The 18,564-nt window shown below is 44.5% G+C and overlaps 2 protein-coding genes and 1 long non-coding RNA gene across 8 annotated transcripts in view; 1 reads left to right on the top strand and 2 right to left on the bottom strand.

Moving 5' to 3' along the window:
- Window positions 1-11,597, bottom strand: part of LOC139363330 (serine/arginine repetitive matrix protein 1-like) — a 44,799-nt gene extending 33,202 nt beyond the window's left edge. For all 4 annotated transcript variants that reach the window (XM_071096628.1, XM_071096625.1, XM_071096626.1 and 1 more), the window contains exon 1: window positions 10,142-11,597. In XM_071096628.1, coding sequence (XP_070952729.1) covers window positions 10,142-11,582 — 1,441 coding nt within the window. In that variant the 5' untranslated portion in view covers window positions 11,583-11,597. The remainder of the gene's footprint in view (window positions 1-10,141) is intronic.
- Window positions 10,525-18,564, top strand: part of LOC105489037 (zinc finger and BTB domain containing 2) — a 27,953-nt gene continuing 19,913 nt past the window's right edge. Inside the window, exon 1 of one of the 3 annotated variants that reach the window (XM_011753609.3) lies at window positions 10,525-10,655. The gene's annotated coding sequence lies outside the window, so the exon portion shown is untranslated. Of the gene's footprint in view, window positions 10,656-11,074; window positions 11,193-11,865; window positions 12,439-18,564 lie in introns of those variants that run through there. The other 2 variants (XM_011753610.3, XM_011753612.3) reach the window with 2 other exon arrangements.
- Window positions 13,427-18,564, bottom strand: part of LOC139363331 (uncharacterized) — a 16,682-nt gene continuing 11,544 nt past the window's right edge. Inside the window, exons 2-3 of the long non-coding RNA XR_011623463.1 lie at window positions 15,339-15,448; window positions 13,427-13,828 (exon numbers count right to left, since the gene is read on the bottom strand). This is a non-coding gene — a long non-coding RNA (uncharacterized lncRNA). The remainder of the gene's footprint in view (window positions 13,829-15,338; window positions 15,449-18,564) is intronic.

Here is an 18,564-nt window from a genome sequence, read left to right as displayed (position 1 = left end):
CCTCAGACCCTGCTCTATGCCTTTACAAAGTACATGTGTTGGGATAAGGTGATGTGGATGAGAAGTAGAGGGAATTTTTCCAAATCCAAATATCTAACTTTCAGCGCTCTCCATTGGTTCTGAATTGCCATTTTAAAGGAAGGTCTTAATGTCACCATTCTAAATTCCCTTCCCTCATAGAGGGTTAATGAAACAATTTTTTTTCTTTTTTCTTTTTTTTTTTTTTTGAGATGGAGTCTCACACTTTTGTCCAGGCTGGAGTGCAGTGGAGCCATCTCAGCTCACTGCAAGCTCTGCCTCCCAAGTTCATGCCATTCTCCTGCCTCAGCCTCCCAAGTAGCTGGGATTACAGGCGCCAGCCACCACGCCCGGCTAATTTTTTGTATTTTTAGTAGAGACAGGGTTTTATCATGTTGGCCAGGCTGGTCTCGAACTCCTGACCTCAAGTGATCCTCCCACCTCAGCCTCCCAAAGTGCTGGGATTACAGGCGCCAGCCACCACGCCCGGCTAATTTTTTGTATTTTTAGTAGAGACAGGGTTTTATCATGTTGGCCAGGCTGGTCTCGAACTCCTGACCTCAAGTGATCCTCCCACCTCAGCCTCCCAAAGTGCTGGGATTACAGGCATGAGCCACCACGCCCGGGTAACAAAAGTTTTTAAAGACCACATTTTCACCTTCTCTGAACAATATCAAACAAAACGTGGACTTTTAAATGTTTTTTGTTTTTTTTTTTTTTTGAGACGGAGTCTCGCTCTGCCGCCCAGGCTGGAGTGCAGTGGCCGGATCTCAGCTCACTGCAAGCTCCGCCTCCCGGGTTCACGCCATTCTCCTGCCTCAGCCTCCCGAGTAGTTGGGACTACAGGCGCCCGCCACCGCGCCCGGCTAGTTTTTTGTATTTTTTAGTAGAGACGGGGTTTCACCGTGTTAGCCAGGATGGTCTCGATCTCCTGACCTCGTGATCCGCCCATCTCGGCCTCCCAAAGTGCTGGGATTACAGGCTTGAGCCACCGCGCCCGGCCGACTTTTAAATGTTTTAACAACAAAACCTTTCCACATCCCCTAGACTGTTAATCCGGGAAGCATGCAGCATTGTAAAACTGACTCATACTCATTTTATTTCATCCAATTCTACAATTATTTATTAGAAATTACGATGCGCTACTCTAAGATCTAAGACACAGTGCTAAAGATGACACATAGGGCCTCTGGCTTTCACGAAGCTTACATTCCAATGAAGACAGCAGGAAAACTAAGTAATCTGCTTATAGACAGATGCTCTATAAAGAAAGCTAAGGCTGGGTGCAGTGGCTCATGCCTGAATTCCAGCACTTTGGGAGGCTGAGGCGGGTAGAATCACCTGAGGTCAGGAGTTCGAGACCAGCCTGGTCAACATGGAGAAACCCCATCTCTACTAAAAATACAAAGTTAGCCAGGCATGGTGGCATGTGCCTGTAATCCTAGCTACTGGGGAGGCTGAGGGAGGAAAATTGCTTGAACCCGGGAGGCGGAGGTTGCAGAGCTGAGATGGTACCACTGCACTCTCCAGCCTGGGCAACAAGAGCGAAAATGCGTTTCAAAAAAAAAAAAATCTACACAAGAGGTGTAGAGAGGTGATGTGAAAAGTCAGGAAAATGGAACAGACTATTTAAAGAACTTAAAATTTACTTCAGATTTAGACATCACCAGTTGAATTTTTAAAACTCAAAACAGTAGAGATTCTGGTTAAGTAGAAACTTGACTTTTAATCTAGCTTCTACACACAAGGCTTGGGAAGTTGCTTACTCTTTTTTTTTTTTTTTTTTTTTGATACGGAGTCTCGCTCTGTCGCCCAGGCTGGAGTGCAATGGCAGGATCTAGGCTCACTGAAAGCGCCGCCTCCCAGGTTCACGCCATTCTCCTGCCTCAGCCTCCCGAGTAGCTAAGAATACAAGCGCTCACCACCACGCCCGGTTAATTTTTTGTATTTTTTAGTAGAGACGGGGTTTCACTGTGTTTAGCCACAAAAGGTCTTGATTTCCTGACCCTGTGATCCGCCCGCCTCGGCCTCCCAAAGTGCTAGGATTACAGGCGTGAGCCACCGCGCCCAGCCAACTCTTAACAATTTAACAAAAACAATGGAATTCCAATCAAATCTAAACCTCTAGCCACAAAACCTTAAAATCAAGGTGCTGATCTTAATCTAAAAAACCTCATGTGGTTTGGGTTCTGGTTACCTTAGAGATTTTGACTCTAAGCACCCAACGGCAATTAGGATTAGCTGAAATACTTGGCCGATGGTTCACTACTGAAACCTGATAGAACTGGAATCCTCTGATTTTGTCTCTTTTCAGACAAGGTGACCAACCATTCTAGGTTTTTTTGTTTTTTGAGACACAGTCTCACTCTGTCACCCAGGCTGGAGTGCAGTCACAATCTTGGCTCACTGCAAGCTCCACCTCTTGGGTTCAAGCGATTCTCCTGCCTCAGCCTCCCAAGCAGCTGGGATTACAGGCGTGCACCACCATGCCAGGCTATTTTTATTAGAGACGAGGTTTCACCATATTGGCCAGGCTGTTCTCGAACTCCTGACCTCGCGATCTGCCACCTCAGCCTTCCAAAGTGCTGGGATTACAGGCATGAGCCACAGCACTTGGCCCCATTCTAGGTTTGACTGGGACCAAGGGGTTTCCTGGGAGCAGCCAGACTTTCACTGCTAATACTGGCAAAGTCCTGGGCAAACCAGGACTGGTCACGCTATCTTTGGCCACATTTTAGAAACTGGTACTTTAACAGCCACCTTTTTCAACTCTGGACTTTGCGGCAACTCTACAGAGCTTTAATATGGATCAACTACTAAAAACAAGAACCTTCCCTAAAGAAAAGCATGTTAATGTCACGCACGGTTTTTACCAATCAGGTGGAAGTAATTTTTCCCTATAAATTTTACCATTTTTTTACTTTTAAACACAAAAATCATGAGCCAAACACTACTTGAAGAACTGTTAATGAATTCAGATTCACATTTAGGAAATAATGATTCAAAATTAAAATATCTTTAAAGATCAGTTTTCAATGACTGACAGATGTAACAACTTGGACAAATCGCTCTTAACCCAACCGGGCTGGGTAAAAGAAGCCAGTCTGCAAAGGCGACATACTGTGTAATTCCATTTATGTAACATGCTAGAAAAGGTAAAACTATAGTGATGGACAACAGATTGGTGATAGCCAGAGGTTAGGGGTGGAAGCAGCACAGGTCTATAAAGACAGCAAAATAAAGTGATAGACCTGGCCTACATTCTCGTGTTGGTGACTACACAAATAAATACTATGTTAAAATTCACAGAACGCTATACTGAAAAAAAAGTCACTTTTACTACGTAATTCTAAGGTTTTTTTTTAATCAGTGATTTCAAAAATACATGAATGATTTTATCATTTACTGAGGTACTGTGCTACGCCCCCTTCCTGTTTTGTTTTATATTCACCCAATGTTATGAGATAATTATTATTAACCCTATTTGAGGAAAAGGAACACTTGAGGCTCAGAGGTTCAGTAACATGCCCAAAACCATACAGTGTGTAAGGGACAGACCACAATTCCAACCCAGATCTGATGCCAAAGGCTATATTCTCAACCACTACCAAACACTACACTACACTCCCCTCTGTTCATAAATATCAACCACTCTGTCCCTCCCAATGACAATATCAGGAGGCTATTGTTTCCTTATTCTGAACTCAATACACTATTGATAACGTGAACATAGGGAGAAGCAAAACATGATTCTAGAGCAGTGATGTCCAACTGAACTTTCTCCAATAATAGAAATGTTCTGTATTATGTGAGCTACCCAAATATGGTAGCCTCTAGCTACAGGTGGCTACTCAGCACACATGGCTAGTGTGACACTGACTTGAACTGGACAGCACAGTTCTAGAGAAATAATGTGACAAGAATGTACACGCCACAGAAAGAAGCAATTTATTAAATTATGATGGTAACTCACCAACAATAAAAGGAAAATAATTCAAGGGAGATGTATAGTAAAGGAATGAAGCTAAAAAATGCACCACCCCCAAAGCACGTCACAAAACTAAGTCTATCCTTTTTTTTTTTTTTTTTTTTTAATACGGAGCCTTGCTCTGTCACCAGGCTAGAGTGCAGTGGCACCATCTCCGCTCACTGCAACCCTCCGACTCCCTGGTTCAAGCGATTCTCCTGCCTCAGCCTCCCAAGTAGCTGGGATTACAGGCACGCACCACCGCGCCAGGCTAATTTTTGTATTTTAGTAGAGACGGGGTTTCACCATGTTGGCCAGGATGGTCTCCGTCTCCTGACCTCAGGTGATCCGCCCGCCTCAGCCTCCCAAAGTGCTGGGGTTACAGGCGTGAGCCACCGTACCCGGCCACTAAGTCTATCTTCTGAACACCTGGTCACCCTCCAGGATTCAGCTGAAGTATCAACTTTATCTACACACCCACAGCACTCTGCACATGTGCGGTATAGAATAAATTGTATACTAAGTTTATCTGTGTTTTTCTCCCCCAATGGACCGTGAGCACCTGAAGAGCAGAGATAAGTATTCATACATGCACCACCAGCATCCAATACCTACATCCAGATGCTTTCTGCAACAATAAACACTTTTTTCACTCAGTTTGAGTGGGAAAATGATCATCTTAGATCCTTTAACTACAAATTCAACTCAATTCTGCAAGCATTTGAGTACCAGAAGTATACATAAAAAGAGGTACCTGCCCTCAAGGAGCTTACAGTGAGAATGAGGGATACAAGATATAGGTAGACAAATAACAAGTAAAAAGGGTAATCAAAATTAATTGCGTACAAACAGTACTTTAGGACAGAATAGAAACCGTCAGGAATCATAGTGGTAAGCGAAAACTGAAAAATGATTTAAGTAGCCATTATCCAGCCGGGCACAGTGGCTCATGCCTGTAATCCCAGCACTTTGGGAGGCCAAGGCGAGCAGATCATCTGAGGTCAGGAGTTCGAGACCAGCCTGGCTAATACGATAAAACCCCATCTCTACTAAAAATACAAAAATTAGTCGGGTGTGGTGGTACGCGCCTGTAATCCCAGCTACTTGGGAGGCTGAGGAAGGAGAATCACTTGAACCCGGGAGGTAGAGGTTGCAGTGAGCCAAGATCATGCCACTACACTCCAGCCTGCACAACAGGATTAAGACTCCATCTCAAAAAAAAAAAAGTAGCCATGATCCCATTCTGTGAAGCAAAGGCGTAAGATAACTTATTATATCCCAACCTATTATTTAGAAAAGCCTAATGGATTAAAAAATAATTTTAAGGAAGTCTTTAGAAATTTATCCTGCCTTCACTCACTACCAACATCATCCTATTCCTTATATCACTAAGCTAAAACTAGTCTCAGAACAAAATCCTTCCAGATCAAAAATTCTATGAAAATTTCACAGCATAAAGAAGTGTAGTCTTCTTTACACTTTTACACTTAAATTCTCATCAAGTCACAACATCCTTCTGGGTTCTCAAAATGGGCTAATTGGAATTAGTTTGCACAGTACATCTCATGGTGAGTATACAGGCAGCATCTGGAACAGTCTGTTCAAAGTAGTTTGAAATCATTTAATAAGTACATTTTCTGTTTTCTCTAAAAATGAACAGGAGGGGTGCTAGTATGAGGAATATAGACACCAAGCATTATCTGTATTTTAAAGCACATTATAATATGGAGGTCTGCAAACTGGAAGACTGGCAGTTATACAGCGTAATTTCTTAATTTTCTCATCTTTATCAGCTCACGTTATTCATGACAAAGGTCAGAGAAAATTTGTGAGATTTTCCTAGAGTGAATGACCTTGGGCTGCTTAATTAAATTATTTGAGCCTGCTTCCTCAAATTGAAGATTGAGAAGGAAGTGTGACTAGATGCCCTCAGAGAGAAAAACTGAACTAAGATAATTACTTACAGGTTGACTTCAGCATGGCTTTTGGTTCAATCCTAACTCATCTTTAAAATCGAAAAACAGGCCAGGGCGGTGGCTCACGCCTGAGATCCCAGCACTTTGGGAGGCAGAGGCAGGTGGATCACCTGAGGTCGAGAGTTCGAGACCAGCCTGGCCAACATAGTGATACCCCATCTCTACTAAAAATACAAAACTAGCCGGACGTGGTGGTGGGCGCCCGTAATCCCAGCTACTAGGGAGGCTGAGGCAGGACAATCACCTGAGCTCGGGAGGCAGAGGCAAGGCTGCAGGGAGCTGCGATCACGCCACTGCACTCCAGCCTGGGCGACAGAGCAAGACTCCATATCTAAATAAACACATAAAATATAAAGTGGAAAAACATATAAATGTGGCACCTATTAAAATACGTCCATAATTCTTTGATACTCTTCCCTTGAGTTTGGGCTGGACTTTTAAGTGACTTGTTTTTAATAGGATATGGCAGAAGTGATAGTGTGTGGCCTCCTCTCTGCTCTTGCTTGAGTCACCTACTCTGGGGGTAGCTAGTCTCTGATGTGAGGACACTCAAGCAGTCCAATGAAGAACTTCCACCATCAGCCACAGCTGACTTGCCAAACGAGAGCCACCTTGGGACCTCATGAAAAACCCTGACCCAGAACCACCTAACTAAGCTACTCCCAGATTCCTGACCCACAGAAACTACATGAGATAAACACAAGTTTATTGTTTTAAACCACTAAGTTTTGGGTTAATTTGTAACAGCAAGAGAATACACCAGTATTTTTTAAATAGTGGGTCCTGAGACTCGTTAGTGGTTGAAAAAAATCAATTTAAGGCAGCAATATCAACTTTAAAAAAAAAAATAGAAGATAGTAGAGTATATTACTCTTAATACAAGTACTAATTCCTAAAAATTGTGTTTGTTTTACATGTATGCGTATACTAGGTGCAATTTAAAATGTGTTTCTTATAACTACAGCTAAAAACATTAAAACCCACAAGTCTAATCAGTAGGTTTAAAACAAAAAGCTCCCTAAAGCATAGGGAGTTCCTTCAGGGACTCTGGTCTCAATAACAACCAACTATAAAACAAGCATTTTCTATAAACTTTATGACCAAAGCAACGAAATGTAAGACACTCTCACAATACATCTTTTCTGATGTATACACTAAGCTTGATACACAACACACAGGACATGGTTATCTGCCCTAGAGTTTAATGTTTAACATGTAAAAGTATGTCATTTTCCTAATTTAAGAAATTTCTCAACAGGACTTCCTTCATAAAATTAGTGAAAAATGCTGCTTTGGACTCAAACCGCATTTATTTTTTCCTACTATTATTATTATTTTTTTTTAATCAATGTTAAAGGAAATTCCATCTTCAACCTAAGCACACACACATTCACAAACACAAGAGATCTAGCACTATTAAATTGTTTTCTGGGCTGGGCACGATGGCTCACACCTGTAATCCCAGCACTTTGGGAGGCTGAGGAAGGTGGATCACAAGGTCAGGAGATGGAGACCATCCTGGCCAACATTGCGAAACCCTGTCTCTACTTTAAAAAAAAAAAAAAAAAATTAGCCGGGCATAGTGGCGGACACCTGTAGTCCCAGCTACTAGGGAGGCTGAGGCATGAGAATCGCTTAAAACCAGGAGGCAGAGGTTGCAGTGAGCCGATATCGCGCCACTGTACTCCAGCTTGGGCGACAGAATGAGACTCCATCTCAAAAAAAAAAAAAAAAAAAAAAAAAGTTTTCTGCTCATTGTCCAAGTCTCATTGGAACTATTCTCTTCAGAATACAAGCAAGTGCATATTTTTATGGTTGTGTCTCAGCAGAACACAAATCAAAACTTTCAGCAACACCAGACTGCAGAATATTCATGCAATCTTTTGATGAATCCACTCAGATTGCTTGCACTGTGATTTTCTTTGAAGTAAAAAGTGTTAAAAACTATTTCTGAATTCCTAATTTACCAGATTCTCAAAATACCAAAATAAATTGGCACATAATCAAAGAGTGATTTAACTTTTTTTTCCTTTTTAGATAGGATCGCACTCTGTTGCCCAGACTAGGGTGCAGTGATGTGATCATGGCTCACTGCAGCCTCGAACTCCTGGGCTGAAAGCGATCCTGCCACCTCAGCCTCCCAAACTGAGATTATAGGCCCACATCACCATGCCTGGCTAATTCATTTTTTCTAATACATGGGATTTCCTTATATTGTCCTGGCCCATCTGCAACTCCTGGGCTCAAGCCATCCTTCTGAAAGTCCTGGGATTACAGGTGTGAGCCACCATGCTCAGTCTTTTTATTTTTCTTATTACTGTACTAGGGACATTTGTGACTTTCCCACAACGAGACTTAGTAGAGAACTGAAAGCTTCCCTTGGCCTTATCCTGAAATACACTAACTAGCTCTTACTTGCCACGGCTGTTTTCTCCTCAACCCTTGCAGATATATGTATCCATATAAATGTTTCTATTTCAACAAGTTGTAGAAAATATACAGTCTGTATAGCTCTCTTTATAATGCTATTACTTGATGATCCTGACTACAAGTTGGAATTATCTGCATACTTGGCAAAATTCAAGTGTGGCTGCCTGTGCCTCAAGAGAATGAGCAGCAAACCAGCCCAGTCCTAAATTCGAGTAGCAGCTCTTGAAGAGAATAGGATGCACTTGATAGGCTTTCTTTAGGACTGATACTCAGTTTCTGGGCTTACCCTTGGGTTTCTTTCTATAAACCTATAGAGTGGAGCGCTAGGAAATACTCTGATCTCAAAAATAAGCATAGTCACTTTGACTTAAGACCAATTACTCTACACACATAGGCAAATTTCTGCCCAATGGTATCAAGTTCAGCATTAGTTATGCCCACTTTTTTATTTTTTCTTAAATCAGTATCACTCTTCACATGAGCACTCCACCAACACCATAAGGTTGAAAAATTTCAGAATGAAAGTCCAAAAGAATTAAGAACCTACAGATCTCTATGATTCTCTACAAAATAATCAACATCATTTTAGTTTCCTAATAAGATGAGATGGACCTCAATACTCAAGTCAATCCAAGGAACCAGGCATGCCAGTCTGAAGGCCAACTTTGATGTTCCAGTGACAGCGGTGCAGTAGAATACTAAGATCAGAATTTGGTTTTGGAGGCAGACATTTACTCACTAAAGTCACTTATCTAGTTGATCAAAAAACAGTAAAGTTCAAGGCAAGTGTACACTGAATCTATTATCCATCTGAGAGCCACTGAAGCTACACAGCTGCTTATTTTGTCTTCAAAGAAGGAATTAGTCATCAGTACCTGCAGGTATAACAAGATTGCTAAATAGAAGATTTTTAGGAGGAACACTTCTATGTATTAAATTGTCTTAAGATGGTAAGCTTGCCTTAAATGATTTAAACTATGTGCCAGGCATTGGCTGGTGGTCAGACTGTGTAAACCAACATGGGTTAGACATCATAACCAGGTTAGCATGACTTGAAACCAGAGTATCCCAGAAACTGCTGCCTCCACTTCCTTAAGAATGCAGCCATATCCTTTCTAAATCTCAAAAAATCCTAGATGTGTAAAGATATCATTAAATTCCAATCCCCAAAGAACTAAACTGCATTTCCCCAAAAAAACACACGAATTCTAGAAAAATGGCAACAACCAAAACTTTAAAAAGTTAAAAATGACCAGGAAATTCTAACTTATCTGCCATGTTTCAGGATCTCCCCGTTGAAAGATTTTCCAAACCTCTAAATCTAACAGAATAGCCAACACTGGAATCCATACCTCAAAGACCAAAACCTAACAGGAGAATAAATTGTTAACAAACATGCGTTGCAGACTTTCATTTTTGGGAGGCCAAAACTTCAAAAACGAAAATCCAGTTGCTGAAATAACTATCAAATTCAACCCTAACAGAAACATCTTACGTCGCTCAACTAATCTGCAAGGAAAAGGAAGCAACTCTACCTCTGTGCACAGTACAGGCATCTGTACTTCGGCATGACTTTCAGTTACCATTGGTGACAGGAAGATACTGGTTTACAGTATCTCCCCGGTTTAAAACAAACACGGAAAGTCAAGGGACAAGGGTAACGGCCAAAAGATCTCAAGCAGAAGCCGGCAGAAGGATACGAGCAGCGGCTCTCCATCTCTACCCCGAGCATCTCAAGGACTTGTCCTACCTAAACACTTTATGTAAACAAGGGGCTTGTGACTCAGGCCTCCAGCCCCAATAGGTGGAGAGAAGTTTCCTCGCCTCGGCTGCACATGGTCTGCAGAAGTTTGGCTGGAGCAGAGCGCGGAGCCTGGGTGGGAGCGGCAGTGGAGTGCTGCAGGCGGCGGCGGCGGCGGCAGAGCAGCAGGAGGCGGAGGCGGGCGGGGGGAGGGGAGCGGCTGGGGGGGGCGGAGGGGGCTCTTGCCGCCACTGCTCTCTCGCCGCCTCTCCCCCCCGGCGGGAGCCGCTCGCAGCCTCTTTGCACAAGTCTCTCCGCTCTCTCGGTCATGTGACCTTAACGTAACCGGACAGGAAAAGCCCCGCCGCCGCCGCCGCCGCCGCGCCGGAGACACCGACCGCGGCGGCAGCAGCAGCAGCAGCAGCAGCGAGAGGCAGAGGCGGCGGCGGCGGGGAGGACAGCACGGCCGAGGCTGCCCACGGCGCCTCCTCCACACCCCCCGCCGCAGCAGCACCGGCGACAGGTAAGCGCGCACCGCCTCCGCCTCCCGGGGCCGGTGCCCACGTGCCACCCCCAGCCCAGGGTCCGGGAAGGCGGAGGGGGGGGCGGGGGCCACCGGAGCTCGCAAACGGTTCCGGCAGCGGCAGTGGCAACAAAGACGCCGAATGACCCTCGTCCCAGGGCTCCGGGTGCAGGCAGGCGGAGGGCCGGGGCCACTCGGGGACCCGGTTCTGGGAAGCGAGGGCAGGGGCGCCTCGCGGGGGCGGCGGCGGCTGCGCCTGGCGCCGGGGCTCTGGCCGCTTGACAAAACCATCCCCCGGAGCCAGGCGGCGGCGAGTCGGCAGCGGCTCCATCCGGGGTTTTGAGGGAGGGGGAGGGGACGGAAGCCGAGAGGGCGGGCGGCGGATCGCAGGGAGGGAGGGAGGAAGGGGAGGGGGGCGATTCGCGTTCCGTTCCCCGTGGCCGGTCCCTCCCTTCCCACCGCCACCGCGAAGTGCGCCCTGGGCGGCGGCGACCGGTGAGCGTCCCGCGCTGGAGCCCTCGGAGGCGGGCCCGTCAGGTGCGTAATCCTTCCGACGCCTCGCCGCCGCCTCCTGCTGCTGCCGCCGCTGCTGCTTCGGCGGCAAGGCCGCGAGCTGCGGAAGTGGGTTTGGGGGAGGGGAGGGAGGAGGGAGGGGGAAGGGAGGGATCCGGTCCGACCGGAGCAGGCCCGGCCTCTCTGGCGCTTCTCCCAGCTGCAGCGGCTCCTACAGCTGCTGCCGCTACTGCTGCGGCTCCGCCTCCCGCTCGCGGGCGGGGGCGCGCACGCGCGCTTCCGGCCTCCTCGGGTCTCGCGCTGTCTCCGGCTCTCGCGCGCGCTCATCCCCTCTCCCTGTCTGGGCCACCCCCGCCCCCGGCGCCGGGGCTGTTGCGCCGGCCGGGGCGTTGCGCACGGCGTAGGCGTCGGCATTGTGTTAAACTCCGCGGGACTTGCGGCGAGCGCGCGCGCGCACGCGGGACTGAGAGAAGCGGCGAGCGTGCAACGCGGCCGGAGTGCGTCGCCCCTCCCTCCCCCTCAGCCCCTCGGGGACGGGGACAGGGACGGGGCCGGGGGCGGGGCCGGCGAGACCGGAGGGGGCCAGAGGGCCCCGGCGCCGCGCCCCCGGCCCCGCCCCTGGCCAGGCCCCCGCCCCGCGGGGCGGGTGGGGCGAAGTGGCTGTTGCGGCGCGCTCAGGCGGGCTGGGGACGCGTCGGCTTTTGTGGCGCCGCGCCTGTCGCCCGCTCCCCGCGGCTGCAGGCCGGGCCCAGTCCCAGGTGCTGAGCGCGTTGAGCCGGCGGCTTCGAGCTTCCGCCCGACGTGCGATCTGCGCCAGCGATACAACCCGAGTTGGCCCCAAGCGCGCTGTGGTTTCGGCTGCTTAGCCTCGGGGCGTGGGACCCGCGCGGCCCGCACCCCCCGACCGGACTCCGAGGCGAGGAGGCTGCTTCCCGGGGCCGGCGTCGTTTTCTCGTTGTAGCGAAACCCCTAAATCGTTCTTGTTTAAACAAAGCCGCAAGAAAGAAGTGTTTAGCCAGAAGCTGCAAAGGAAGCTAGGTTTTGCCGCTTTTAGCTGGTAGTAAAAGAGGCAATAAAGAAGCGAGGGTAGCAGAGTAGGCGAGTGCCTGGGCCAGGAGAAGCTGCAGCTACGCCTTTTACTGCAGGAACTTCCACCCGAATACGTGAACTCCTAATTATGCCTTGGGGATATAACCCGGCTCTCGCTCCCCGCCTCCCCCAGCTGCATTGTTCATTAGCTCTTTCATCATACAATGGGCCCACTGAGTTTGTGAGCATCGATTCTATTCATTTTCTCACGGTATTGTTTTAGTAAAATAAAGCGTAAAAGCATAAAGAAGGTCAGAATTATCAGAACTCCGGGGAGGGGGGAGGCTCTGGGATTACTTAAACGTGCTGCCGTGTCCTTGCTAATGTAAATCTATGCCGACCCCCGCTGGAGCGCCAGGGCTAGTTGTACACACCACTAGCGTTTTAGTGTGGGAGTACCCTGAAAGTTTAATACGGAATTGGGGATTATGCCATTTTAATTCTCATTTGTCTAATTTATCACAAACCAAAATTAAATTGGTAAGGTAAATTCCACTGCATTCTGAATGATCTTGGTGTGCATCCAGGATGTTTTCAAACTGTTAAAAGGTCATTTTTTTCTTTATTTCTTTCTTCTTTTTAATAAGAGACAGGGGTCTCGCCATGTTGCCCAAGGCGGTCTTGAACTCCTGGGCTCAAGCAATCCTCCCGCCTCGGCCTCCCAAAGTGCTGGGATTACAGGGGTGAACCACCGCTCCTGGACAAGAAGGCAATTTTTAAGAGCATAGTAATTTACCACTAATAGGACGTCCTTTTAAACTGGGCATTTCTCATTTAATAAACTTGTAGTTTATTTGCTAAACAAAGAATTGGCCAGTAATTGAAGCCATCATAAGTGCAAGAAGTGATATGCCAGTGCCACTGAGAGTCAACAGTGGAGTAGTCTACAGTGGAGTGTAGTCTACACCCCTAAAACTGTGTCATACAGTCCACCTGCATACTTGCCAGTTTTAAAGCTTCTCTTCAAAGGGGATGTAAATACGTTGATGCTCAGCAACCTAGCAGCAGAGAATAAACATAATCATGTTTTTAGTTATAAAATAAAAGCTGCCACGGTGACACCTGCTTTTTTGTCTTAAACTTTAGTATGAACTTTATAGTAACCTCCAAACTCTGCACTTTTGTAAGACAATATAAAATAATAGAAAAATGTGTTCATGGCCAAGCAAAGTGGCTCATTCCTATAATCCCAGCACTTTGGGAGGCCAAGGCTGGAGGATTGCTTGAAGCCAAGAGTTCAAGACCAACCTGGGTAACATAGACCCCCCATCTCTATTAGAAAAGAAAATGTATTCACCCCAACCCCATAAAGAGATGTACCTTATAATTTTGTGATTTCAAGTACCCACAGCATGCCCCTGAGTAAGTGGATGTGCTTTCCTCAATTTGAGACTTACCAAAATAGAGAAGGAAATACCTAAAGCTCATCTGTAGCATCGGCCTGGGATCAGCAGCTTTAGAGATGGGGACTGTCCTGCCAGCTGTTACTGTTTCTTGGTGCTTCATCTGTAGCCCCACTCACCTTTCCCTGTAGGAACTTGGAAAAGCTGGGCAAGCCCCGTGGCACCAGTCTGCACAGGAAAGGAAGATTGAAACAACTGGTTTACTGGTAATTTTTTTTACCATAAAATGCCAAATGCACCTGACAAAGGTCATTTATCATCACTTTTTCTATTTTCGTATGCTCTTTGGCTCTCTGAACATGACCCTGAAAACCTAAAAGGGAATTGAACGTTTTTATTTCCCTGAAGACAAAAAAAATGGAAGCGTTCTAAGCATTAGACCAAGAGTATTTCTAAAATCTTCTTTATGCTCAAGTGGGTTATAATTTGAACTAGCAAATTAAACTGTTAAACAATTAAAATATTACTTTGAATTGATAGTAAATAAGATTCAGTATTTTTACAATGCTGATAGAGCCATTAAGATATGGAATCAGTAGTCACAGAACCTTACAAGGAGTTGGCAGCACAAGACATATAGATCCATTTTAGAAGCCAACTTGGTGGCTCGTATTTATGCTCAAACTCATAACCCCCAGTTCACATGCTTGAGGTATGCATCACATGCCTTTGAGTGTCACTTTAAGAAAGTTCAGTGTTCAAAGATAGGAATTTGAAAAACACTTTTATGTATCTGGCTAAGTACTAAGGGAAACTACATTTTTACTTTTGTAAGATATTTTAGTGTAAGATATTTTACTTTTGTAAGTTTTTTTGTTTTTTTTTTGTTTTTTTTTTTTTTTTTGAGACAGAGTCTCACTCTGTCCCCAGGCGGGAGTGCAGTGGCGCGATCTCGGCTCACTGGCTCACTGGAAGCTCCGCCTTCCGGATTCACGCCATTCTCCAGCCTCAGCCTCCCAAGTAGCTGGGACTACAGGCGCCTGCCACAATGCCTGGCTAATTTTTTAGTATTTTTAGTAGAGACGAGTTTCACTGTGTTAGCCAGGGTTTCACTGTGTTAGCCAGGATGGTCTCGATCTTCTGACCTCGTGATCCACCCGCCTCAGCCTCCCAAAGCGCTGGGATTACAGGCGTGAGCCACCGTTCCCGGCTGCACTATTCTCTTAAATAGGGCGCACTCGCTAAATTCTGCACCAAGCAGGGTAAGCGTCAGAATCCTCTAATCTGGAATGATTTCAAAGTGTACATGTTCTCCTGCCCCGGGAGAGTCATTTAGGTTCTCTGGGTCCCAAAGTGATTCTGAAGGGCACTTGTCTAAGTGTGATCTGAAGATCCTTTTGAAGCCCCAGGATCCTTTCAGGGTTCAATGAAGTCAAAACTATTGTCATAGTAATACTAAGTTGTTACGGCGTTTTCCACCGTGTTGACAAAATGTCTTCTCAGTGTTGACACTGAGAAGATCTGCTTAATTCAGTGAGCCAATGTTTTCCAAATGATCAACGGATGATGTTAAAAATCATGAATGGGTAAATGATCCATTGAAAGTGGATAGACCAATGAATGTTACTATAATAGAGTAGGAAAAGTTAATTCAGTTATGTAGTTTCATATTACACAACCAACTTTTAAGAAAGTACCACTTGTCAAGTTTTGGTATAATATAAAAGAAGACTATTACCTGAAAAGGCTATTAAAATACTCCTTTTTCCAACTACATAGGTGGGTGAGGCTGGATTTTCTTCACTACTCAACCAAAACAGTTAATTGAGGGCAAAATCCGGTTGTCTTCTGTTAAAGAGAATTGCAAAAATATAAAAAGACACCACTTTGTTGTTTTAGAAAATACAATTATTTTTTCATAAAAATGTTCTGTACTTTAACATGTAATGGGTTTATTGTTGTTTTTAATTGAATTAAATGTTTCTAAAATTTCACCATTTTAATTTCTAATATGGTAAATGTCAATAGTTAAAACCCATATAAACATATAATTGATTTTCTTAATAATTTTTAAGACCATTAAGGGATCCCAACACCAAAAAGTTTGAGAAGCCTGCTCTAAAATATTGAAATATGTTATTAAGACTTTGAGTTAAACACATTTGAAACTGTGTTATATACCCTGAACTACACAATTAGGTGATTATATTTTCTTCAGATTAATTTTACAAATCATCTTATGTTATATAAAAAATGAAGGCAATCTCTGTTCTGGTGGATTATTAGAAGCAGATTAGTTTTTTTGTTGTTGTTGTTTTGAGACAGGGTCTTACTCCTTCATCCAGGTTAGAGTGCAGTGGCACGACCACGGCTCACAGCAGCCTCAACCTTCCTGGCTCAAGCAGTCTTCCCACCTCAGCACCCTAGTAGCTGGGACCATGGGCACATGCCACCACATTCAGCTAATTTTCTTTTTATAGAGACAGGGTCTTGTCATGTTGTGCAGGCTGGTCTCCGGGGCTCAAGTGATCTGCCCACCTTGGCCTTTCAAAGTGCTGGGATTACAGGGGTGAGCCACTGTCCCCAGCCCAGATTAGTTTTTTAATTTTGCTGTGTGTAATCATTTGTAAGTTTCCTTCAGGTTGATTGTAGCATAATGTCTTTAGAATTATTACTTTAATACGAACTCTCTATTAGCCATAAATCTCTGATCTACTTCTGTTTGACACCTAAGATGTCCCTGAATTGCCTCCTTATGACCCCAACTTACATTTGGAAACTAAAAACTAAGTGTAAACATAGGGAAAATATAATTGAAAACAGTAGTATTTTACAAATCCAGTGCTTTTTAACATGAAAATAAATGCTGTTAGTTTATGCCCCTCTCTTTTCTAATTACTGTGGAAGAAGGTTGACTAAGGAAATGTTAAGAAAAAAATGCCAATCCATTATCACAACTAAATAAGATGCATTTTCTACCTTCAAAATACAGTTTTAAAATATATTAAAATTTGAATGACCAGCCTCATTCAGGTTTACTTCATGGGCCCTCCAATATTAATTATTAATAATAGTAATTGAAAAAGCAGCTTTTCATCCTGGTAAATGGTCTAAACTACTTGAAAGAATCAGTCTTACTTTTGGGTAATACTTCTACTCTTACTGATTGTCCTTTGCATTACAATATTCATTTATGCTTCACTTAAATAAAATCAAGGACTTCAGAGGACCCTTTTAGTGCCCTTGAAACGGGTAGTGTAAGTAGTGTTTAGTGTCTTAGAACAGCTATTATCTTTAAAAACGGAATCAACAATTTCCGAAAGCTGTTTTGGTGTCCTATTCTTATACTGAAAATGAAGGAGGAACTTAGGTTGTCAAAATATAACGTAATTGTACGTGCCCCATTCTTCTGCACCTCCAAAAGGATGAGTGACTTGCTTACGGATCAGCCCACATGTGCTCTGTGATGGAAGCTGAAAGCAAGTGACAGCTAGGTGGTCAGTGTCCCATTATCAAGTAGGAGACAGTGGTGACAATGAAAACCAAAGCATTAAATAATCTAAAAGGTCATTTGTATTTGGCTTTAGGAAATGTTTTTTATTTTTTCAACATGAGTATGTCTTATAGTCTCTGAATTTAGTTAAGGAAAGTAAAAACTTTGTACACATACATATACAGAAAGAAGGCATTCCATGAAAACCCATTTATAGGCACTGCCTCCTCTCTCCAGTGCTACTTTTCTTCAGTTCCTTTCAGCTTACTATTCTAATTTAGAAAAGACAAATGACTTGTTTTTTATTTAGTTGGGTTTTGTCTTAAGTTCATTTACAGTGTTAAATGGTTGGGGATTTTACATAGGTCTTCAGTTTCATGTCTTGATTTTCGGGCCTTTGCGACTGGGATCAGGAAGAACTTTTAGGAATGCTCTGTAGAGCAAGGTAGTAGAGTGGAGACAACATGAACTGTATGCCCAGAAGACCAGAGTTCAATCCTGACTCTATTTGTTGACAATTGTAACCTCTCTCAACTACAGTGTAGTGATTGAAGGACATGGCTTTTCTGAAGACTCAGACAAATCACAGTCAGGACTTCCAAGCTCCAGACCAGTGTAACCAACGTATACTCTGCATCTCCACTTGCTTATCTCAAAAGTATCTCAAACCCAACATGTGTGAACCTAACTTCTTGCCCTTCCCACCAAACTGGGTATTTGCCCTGTGTTCCCTCCTGTTGGAAGCACCAAGATCTATCCAGTTATACAGATAAGAAGTCTAGGAAGTCTTCCTGGACACTTTGATCTGCTCCATTCTCCTTCATCTGACTCATCAACCAGGTCTGTTTTTTTTGTTTTGTCTTCTAAATATCTTTTAACTCCTGCCAATTTCCTCCATCTTCCTCAGTACCACCTGAGTCCGTTATCTTTTTTGTAGACCACTGGCAGTTGTCCCCTCTAGACCATTGTCCAGCAGATCTTCACTTGCCCGCTTGTTATCCCCTCCTCCCCAGTTTGATTAGTTCTGCAGTCTGTATGTTGTAGAGATCTTATCAAGTCATCCTGCTTAAAATCCCCTTGGGTGGCTTTCCATTGCTTTTAAGATATGGACCAAAATCATTAACATGATGTCTGTCTCCATCCTCCTTATTCTCTAACTCTTTACCCTTCAGGGTTATTGTGAATTATAAAGCACTATTCAGAAATTAATTATTAGCATGAAGAAACACAAGATACTATTTTTAAATTGAAAAATTATTCCAAAACATAGCAGGTGTTAAATTGATGAGAATTTTTTAGGTCAATCTAGGATAACTAGAAACTCAACTTCTACCCCTAGTCACCCAGCTGGTGAGAGGCAGAGCCTTGACTGGAACTCAGCACTCTTCTCCTCCTGGAGCATCTGCTTATTAATTTACTTAACAAATACTAAACCCTAGGCCATATGCAAGGCACTGGGATAAAATAGTAA

This window comes from Macaca nemestrina, chromosome 5 (assembly GCF_043159975.1).
Source record: "Macaca nemestrina isolate mMacNem1 chromosome 5, mMacNem.hap1, whole genome shotgun sequence".
Lineage (NCBI taxonomy): Eukaryota > Metazoa > Chordata > Mammalia > Primates > Cercopithecidae > Macaca > Macaca nemestrina.
The sequence above is the reverse complement of the archived record's forward strand: the minus strand, read 5'-3'. Positions and strand labels throughout refer to the sequence as shown.